This window comes from Apodemus sylvaticus, chromosome 22 (assembly GCF_947179515.1).
Source record: "Apodemus sylvaticus chromosome 22, mApoSyl1.1, whole genome shotgun sequence".
In the NCBI taxonomy this organism is placed as follows: domain Eukaryota; kingdom Metazoa; phylum Chordata; class Mammalia; order Rodentia; family Muridae; genus Apodemus; species Apodemus sylvaticus.
This window is the reverse complement of record NC_067493.1, coordinates 3,697,862-3,707,182: the sequence shown is the minus strand read 5'-3', so window position 1 is coordinate 3,707,182 and position 9,321 is coordinate 3,697,862. Positions and strand designations below refer to the sequence as shown.

At 38.0% G+C, this 9,321-nt stretch overlaps 1 protein-coding gene across 1 annotated transcript; it reads right to left on the bottom strand.

The window, feature by feature from the left end:
* Positions 1-296: 296 nt before the first annotated feature.
* LOC127672671 (zinc finger protein 431-like) lies at positions 297-2,431 on the bottom strand (the record flags this gene model as incomplete). Its single annotated transcript, XM_052167970.1, has 3 exons — positions 297-660; positions 2,048-2,108; positions 2,317-2,431. Coding segments are annotated over 3 exons (540 nt in total), but the record flags the coding sequence as incomplete, so codon positions are not given.
* Positions 2,432-9,321: the final 6,890 nt, after the last annotated feature.

Sequence of the window (9,321 nt, the reverse complement as noted above, 5' to 3'; positions counted from 1 at the left end):
AAGGCAGCATACTTCTTTGCAAAAGCAAAAAAAAAAAAAAAAATCTCCAGAGTAGAAATAGTCCCAAGTACCCATGTCTATCATATCCTACTATGATACCCTCCTAATTCCCACTTAATTCATGATCATATTCATTATGTTTCTCTCCAGCACAGAATTTGGAGACTTGTCCCTGGTGAAAACACTTTACCACATTGATTACATTAATAATTTTTCTGTCCAGTGTGTGTTCTTTTATGATACTGGAGATGACTGGGTCTTGCAAAGGCTTTACCACATTGATTACATTCATAAGGTTTTTCTCCAGTATGCGTTCTTTTATGATATTGGAGAGAACTGCAATGTGTAAAGGCTTTACCACATTGATGGCACTCATAAGGTTTCTCTCCAGTATGTGTTCTTTTATGTCTTTGGAGAACACTGTGATATGCAAAGGCTTTACCACATTGATTACATTCATAAGGTTTCTCTCCAGTATGTGTTCTTTTATGTATTTGGAGAGCAATATGCTGTGCAAAGGTTTTACCACATTGATTACATTCATAAGGTTTCTCTCCAGTATGTGTTCTTTTATGATATTGGAGAGTACCGAGCTGTGCAAAGGCTTTACCACATTGATTACATTCATAAGGTTTCTCTCCAGTATGTGTCATTTTATGTCTTTGGAGATAAATGGGTGTTGCAAAGGCTTTACCACATTGATTACATTCATAAGGTTTCTCTCCAGTATGTGTTGCTTTATGATATTGGAGATGACTGCGCTGTGCAAAGGCTTTACCACATTGATCGCATTCATAAGGTTTCTCTCCTGTATGTGTCATTTTATGTCTTTGGAGATGACTGGGTCTTGCAAAGGCTTTACCACATTGTTTACATTCATAACTTTTCTCTCCAGTATGTATTGATTTATGACATTGGGGATCTCTGCATCTTGTAAAGACTTTACCACATATATTACACTCATAGGGTTTCACTCCGGTATATCTTCTTACATGCCTGCAATGATAATTAGCACATGTGAAATCTTTACCATATTCATTACTCTGATCAATCATGTAATTAATATGAATTATGTTTACAATTTGTCTAATGGTAAAGAAGCATCAGATCTTAAGGTTTTAGCACTTTATATGTTCATGGTGTTCTTCCTCATCATGAGTTGTTCAAGAAACCTGTGATGGTTATTACATGGCTCATATTTATAATACCCTCTTTTTATATGATGTATTTTATCTATCTGAATAAAGTTAGAAAAACTCTGATCTGTATAACACTGATTGTATTCATATTTTTCCTCTAGTGTGAATTACAACACATGTGACTGGGAACCAGGACACACGGAAGAATTTCCAAATTCCTAGTACCCTTAAAGATTTTATTACACTATGAGTTTTGGGACAATCCCTGTAAAGCTAAAAAACCAACTAATTGCAAATGTCTTTCATATTCCTAATTTCTTTCGAAGGCAGAAACTACAAAATTTAGAACAAAAATTTTATACTTCTTCTTTACATATCCCAATGATCACAAGATTATTAACCATTTTGACACATGATATACCTAATAAAAAGAATGATAAATGAAAGGTTTATGCATTGCATTCACACTGTTTGAATTTTTGTTTCTCATAACATTTGCAATATGGACTAATGTTTCTCTACAACAATATTCTTGATTCTCATAAAATGTCCTCTCACCAAACTGAACCATATTACTACAAGAATATTAGTATCACCCAATTTTCTATGGACTATTTGCTTATTAGAATGTTTTGGATATAAATTTATCACTATTCAATGTGCAATTTCTAAATACTCTGAGACTATACAGATTGGCAGATCCACAACACAGGTCTAATGGAGCTACCTATCAAATGGATACCCAAATCAGATACCAGATCTTGAGGTACATGGTTATGTTAGAATATTATAATCATATCTACACTTAAAGGACTGTTATTTTACACTCTAGCTTTTTGCTGGAGATTCCATAAGATATTAAAATTTCCTCAGAGACAAATTGGTATCAGCTTGCACATGAAAATTACCTTTCATGACTTCTATTATTTTGACAATGTTCTTCAAGATGATGCTCTTCCCAATTATAGCCTAAAACACAGTACCAGAAAATGAATGAAATACCATTGGCAAATAGGCAAAATTAAAGGTACTGTGAATTTTAACTGCACCGTGAAAGTTACAGTGAAAATTCAGTGAAACTGAAATATTCAGCTCAATTTTCATACAATTAAAATAAAAGAAGTTCATCAATAACCAAGAAACATCTGTTTCCTTCAGAAAAAAATGACAGTCTTACCTATAGCTTTGAGGTTCAGGTAGGTTTCCAACATCACATTTTTGTAGAGACTCTTCTGGGAAGGATTCAGCAAATTCCACTCCTCCTCAGTGAAATTCACATGCACATCATCAAAAGTCACGGCATCCTAAATATCCCATACATGTACAACACAAAGCATGATACTAACATCACCAGAAAATAAATATATGCTTTCTCAAATACATATTCACATAATTCTCCTGCTTGCTCTGCTTATTTTCTCACTCAGAATTTATAATCACTGTGTCATTTTAGAAGGATCTTTAATTATAAGATACACCTCTGTCACTTTTGAACACTTTGAATAGGACACAGCCTTGCCAGAGAAATGACAATTGAGGGGGAGATGGAGGGGAAAAAGATCCACAATACTGAGCACACATCTGAAAAATTGTATGAACAATTACTAACTACAAACATGATGGGCAAGCTGGGTGTATTTGCTCATGTCTTTAATCTGAGAGGCACAGGCAGGTGTATGTCTAATAACTTGACACTGGCACGACCTTTGTAATGTGTTCTAGGAGACTAAAAGTTATATTTTAAAACGCTCAATCCATACAAAAATCATCCAAGGAAATAAAAGTGATATAGAAATAACAGTTCTTTACTAAAGTTCCTACAAAGAATTATACATTCACTGCACATCTGAATTCATCTGGTAGAAACAGGACGTGTAACAGTTTAAACTATAACATTAATAAAATTTTATTAAAGGAGAATACATGCTTAAGTTGTTACAAATCGACAGATGAAAAAAAATAGTAATATAAATGCTGATCATAAATAAGCAACTTAGGGTAGGAGAGAGAGCTCAGCATTGGAAAACACCTGCTGGTCTTCCACATAATGGTGGAAAATTCCTCGTAAACACATGGGGGACCAACAGCTACTCATTACTTCAAGATCAGGAGTTCTGCGGCTATCCTCTGACAACACTAAAGATGAGACAAAGATGGTATTCATATTCATGCACACAGGCAAAATATTTCCATTTATTCAAACATTTGAGAACAAACACAAGACTGAGAAAGAACAGCATTCATGTGAAACCTAATGAACCTGAATGCTCAGATAATATTGATGTCATGAATATATGCCATTCTGAGAAATAAAATATAGTCTATATATTTGGCCAAATTTCAATACTAACGATGTGGATGAAAACCCGCACAAAAATATGCTTATATTACAAGCACAAGACATGTCTCTTTTGTGGCTTCTCTTCCTATGTTAAGGACAGACGAGGTTCACACAGAAATATGTTTTGGAAAATAAAAGCAAAAAATAAAATAAATTTAAAAATATCAAACAACCAGACTAATAAATAGATTATTATTGAATAGCAAATGTATCTATTGTATTTTATATAATTTAGCAAAAGAGATTATAGTGAATATATGGGAGCATGAGAAGAAAGCTGAAGGGTCAGTTTCAACCACAACACAGTAGACACCAAGAACACAATGTTTCCATCTAATAGAAATGGTGGGTTAAATCTGGAGCAGAGACTGAAGAAATTGCCAATGAAAATTTTCCCTACTTGACTGCCATTCTATGGACAAGCACCAATCCATGACATTATTAACGACACTCCGTTATGCTCCCATACTGAATCCTTGAGCAATTGTCCATTGAGAGGATCCACCAATCAGCTGACTGAAAAAGCTGCAGAGATCCGGAATCAAACATTGTATGGACCTTGGGGACTATTATGGAAGATTTGTTGGAATGATTGAAATCCCTGAGGAGGATAGGAACTCCACACAAAGACCAAGAGACTCAAGTAAGAAGCACCCTTGGGGACACTCAGAGACTAAGCCACCAACCAAATAGCATACACAAGACGGACTAAGGCCCCTGGCACATGTATAACAGATGTGCAGAGCAGAGGCTCAGAAGGTCGTCTAATAACAACTCTAGCAGGGGCTTTCCCTATAGCTGTGGGGGTGGGATATCTTTTGAATCTGTTTCCTTAACTGGGCTTCCATGTCTGGCCTCAGTGAGAGAGGATGTACTTAACTCACAAGAGAATTGATACACCAATTTTCGGGATACCTGGGGGCCCCACAACCTCTCAAAGAAAAAAGGAGTAGACTGGGGGAGGGACTCTGCCATAGCAAGAGATATATAATGGGGATAGTGATAAGGGTGACAATGAATATATAAATTATTCGAAAAGCAAAAAAAAAAGAGAGAAAAAATAAAATTTTCATTCTATAAACACTATCCTGGAAGGTATCTGGAATGTCTCCTACCAGAAGATCTTCCACAAGCTTCACAAAGAAAGCCAGACAGGACAGACAAGCAGCCAAAGACATCATCCTATCTAGAAGCTTTTTGTTTCAATCAACTGCATCCTGACCCTTGACACTATGGGCAAATATTCATCCTGTGATGAAAATGTATTCAGTCTTTCTTCAGGGATCCTAACATTCTGCAGGAAGTCCTACACTGTTCAAAATTTCATATTGTTCTTGTTTTTACTAGCTGAATACAAAATGGAATACTATTCAGCTAGTAAAAACAAGAACAATATGAATCTTGCAGGCAGATGGATACAACTAGATATTATCATCCTAAGTGAACTATGCCAGACCCAAAAGGACATGCATGAATGTACTCCCTTACAAATGGATAATAACCATAAAGTTCAGGATGTATGCATGATATTTCTTGGACCTGAGGAACCTAAACAAGAAGGAAGCCTAAGGGGATGAATATATGGCTCAGCTTTCTCATCCAGCCCAGGCCCACTAGCTTATGAATATTGTCACCCTCAGTGGAAGACACTTCCCACATCAATCATGTACATTATCTCACAAACACACAGCAACCAGCCATTCTGATGAGGGCACACCCTCAACTGAGGTTCCTTCAGATGACTGTAGCTCTGAAATGTTGAACTGTTGGCAGCTTCACCTCTCTCCTGACTATGTCTCCTTGTGGATTGACAAGATTATCTCTTCCTGCCCACCTCCTCTCCTAGCTTTCAACATTAACCAGCAATCTCTCTTGATCATAACAAAAAGGTCAATAAAAGAGGCCACACTCTGCCAACACTATGAAAATCTAGACAGAAAAATGTAAAACAGGAATAAGCATCCACACAAACAAGAAAAACTGAGAAACCTTACCTAGACCAATAATCACCACAAAAGCAGCTGCCCAGACACCAGCATAAATAAATCAAGGACTGGTTAATTTCATATTGCAGGATCTTAGAGAGAATACTTAAGAAATAATTACTTCCTATGAGAGTTTTAAAATAAAAAAAGTAAAACTAATCACCTTTGTTTTGCAAAATAAAGTAGTACAAATACAAAAAACAAAAATGACCTTTCCATATATAGGTTGAAAAACCATCTATATCCTCGATCAAAGGTGGATCTGAACATCTCTGAAGATCAAGAACAAGAAAGGGTTTCTCAATTTAAAAGATATAATTAAGAAACACCCCCAGAGTAACCAGGGTTAGTTATGGTTGTGCATTAGAGGGTTAAGGTTAGGGTTAAGGTACAAGGGTTGTTAGGGTTAGGATGTTTAAGAAATTAAGAGGTTAAGATAGTATTAGAGATTTAGGATAAGTCTCAGGCTTAGTCTCAGATTTAGGGTAAAGTTGGCCACCATTATTCTTGATGGTCCCACTCCCACTGAATCAATAGTATCTCTATTAGACAAAGAAGAAATGTCAGGGTTAGGGTCAGTCTCAGGATTAAGTCAAAGTATTTGTTTGTTGTGCTTTGTGAAAACAACTTCTACATTTTCTCTCATTTGCATTCCTAGTCCTTGTTTTTCATAATAGCAAAATCTTCTTTCTTGCCCCCAATGAAAGTGGAAAGTGAATTATCCATGAACCTAGAGTTTCCAGATAAGAACATTCTTTACGTTATTATGGGGCCCCGTTCACATACAACAGAAGAGTAAATATGACTCGGAACACCATTTTTCCCAAGCGCACCAACAAACTGCACCTAAAGATATTCTTAAGTTTAGTAAAGAATGGCAATAAAATGACCTTGATATTAGTTAGTACTTGTTGGTCAATTTATCACCTACTCTGAGGTCAGGACACACCTCATACCTGCCCAGGCCCTGAAGAGCATCTTTAAAAGCATCAGCCTAGACAGGTGAGGCACGCATACACTGCCACCACCATACACACATCACTGGGCATTTGTCAACCAGGAGACTGCAGTGAGGTCCAGCCAACCTAGAAGACATAGTGAGTTCTAGGGCAGCCCTAGACTACACAGCAGTATCCTGTCTCAAAACACTCAAGTTAATAAGCATCCACACTACATGTGTGCTACTCAAGGAACTTCAGTTTAGGAACAAATTTGCAGGCAACAATTAGAAATTACACCAAGTTACTTCAACGCAGCAACCTCTGGACGCAGATGTTGGATTCCTTTCTCAAAAGGAATATTAAATAACACTGGCCAGCCTTACAGCTTTACAGTGATAACTTCAAAACAGAGTCAAAAAAATATGGGCCAAATGTTTCACAACTGAGCTAATGGCTTGGCTGCTGAAGCTACCACGCTTCTAATCCAGTCTGGTATACCTACTTCTTCAACTAAACAGTAGGACAGCATGAACAGGTTTTGCACTTAGCAGTTGCCACGTGGTCTCAGGTCTCAGGTGGCTCTCACTGTTAGTCTATGTCCTCCCATATTTCAAAAGAACCCAGACAGCCAAGCAGTGGTGGGACACACCTTTATTCCCAGCACTTGTGCGGCAGAGACAGGCAGATCTCTTGTGAGTTCGAGGCCAGCCTGGCCTAAAGAACAAGTTCCAGAACAGCCAGGTCTACATAGAAAAAGAAAGAAAGAAAGAAAAAGGTCTTGAAAATTCAAGATAATAATAGTAATGGTGAAAAAGTCCTGATAGACTTTTTTTCACTGTTTTGAATTCCAGACTCAACAGATGGGCAATTCTAGTTTTGTTTTGTTTTCTATTTTTTTAAAAAAAGAAACGAAGCTCTTCAAAGATCCGGTAAGTTTCACCACTGCCTTCCCAATGGCAAAACTGTTTCCAAGTTTCTCCAAAAGCAATCAGGGGATGGAAAGGAAGAATACACTCAGAAGAAAAGAACTGTGAAACTCCACGATGAGGTAATAGAAAAAAATGGGTAACCAGATCAGGATTAGCATGTCCCCGCAAAACACACACACACACACACACACACACACACACAAACACACACACACACACACACACACACGCACACACCAAACTTTGCAAGACCCAGTTTCATTTCAAAGTCTGGTCAGTCATGACTCTTCAACTCCCTCTGTGTATTCACCTCTACACTAACCTTTCCTGGCCTCTCATACTTGCAAAACACAACTGCTACTCATTTTCATTATCCCATGTCTTAGTCAAGGTTCTATTCCTGCACAAACATCATGACCAAGAAGCAAGTTGGGGAGGCAAGGGTTTATTGAGCTTACACTTCCATGCTGTTGTTCATTACTAATGGAAGTCAGGACTGGAACTCAAGCAGGTCAGGAAGCAGGAGCTGATTCAGAGGCTATGGAGGGATGTTTCTTACTGGATTGCTTCCCCTGGCTTGCTCAGACTGCTCTCTTATATAAACTAAGAACACCAGCCCAGGGATGGCACCACCCACAGGGGCCCTCTCCCATTGATCACTAATTTAGAAAATATCCAAAGCTGTTTCTCATGGAAGCACTTCCCCAACTGTAGAGCTCCTTTCTCTGTGATGACTCCAGCCTGTGTCAAGGTGACACAAAAAAACCCCAGCCAGAACAAGGTTCTTCTTACTTGGCTGCCTTGTCTAAGTTCAATAAAAGAGATATGCTCAGCCATGCAGACACATGAAATGCCATGTTTTTTTGATACTACAGTGGTCCCTGTGCTTCTTTGAGAGATAAAAGGAGTCAGGGATGATGGACTGTAAAAGGGGGATGGAGAGGTGGGAGAAAGTAGAATGTAAATTAAATAAATAAATAATAAATAAATAAGTGGGGAAAGTAAACAAATACATAGAAATAGAATGAAAATTTAGAAATCAGCCCATTATTTTTAAAATATACCCAACTCTATATTTCAGGTGTAAGACAAGGAGAAAAGATTTTTGGCCAAAATATCACACAAATGACCTCTCAGTAAAATTCACACAGTTTCTTTTTTCTTCTAAAATGCTATGATCTCAGTTTCCTCTGGCTGCATACTGTCAACACTCCAATCTTGCAAGTCCTATGAGAACAACTGATTAAGCTCCATGGACAGCTTTCTATGACTTTCATCATCTCAATTCCTGATATATTCCACATTCCTGCCAAAAAAGAATAAATTCTGTCCGGCCGCAAAATCAACTATTGATACCATTTGTTTTTGTTATTGTTGTTGTTCTAGCTTGCTACTCTGCTGCCGTGATGGAATCTTTTGAGCAGAAGCATCTCTTTTAATGAACTGTTGTTGTGAAAGGTTTTGTCAGAGCACAATTCATCACTTTGGGAGCTTAGAGTAGAAACTGAAGCTACAAACTGAAGGTAAAAGCATGGACACGCATTGTCTCCTGGCTTGCTGTCCTGCTTGGTCAGTGTCCCATGCTCAGGTAGCTCTCTCATCCAGCCCAGGCACACTTGCTTATGAATATTGTCACCCTCAGGGGAAGAGCCTTCCCACATCAATCATCCACACTATCTCACACACATAGCAACCAGAAATTCTGATGAGGGCACACCCTCAACTGAGGCATCTCCAGATAACAGTAGCTCTGAAATGTTGAAATGTTGGCAGCTTCATTTCTCTCCTATGTGTCCTTGTGGATCGCTAAGATGATCTCTTCCTGCCAACCTCCTCTCCTCGCTCTCAAAATCAGCCTGCATTCCCTCTTGAGCACACCCTCCAAACAGGTCAGTTAAGAGACAACATTTAAACAACATCCTATGACAATCCAGAGGGCAAACTCTAAACCAGGAATAAAGCTCACACCCAAAAAAGACAAACCCA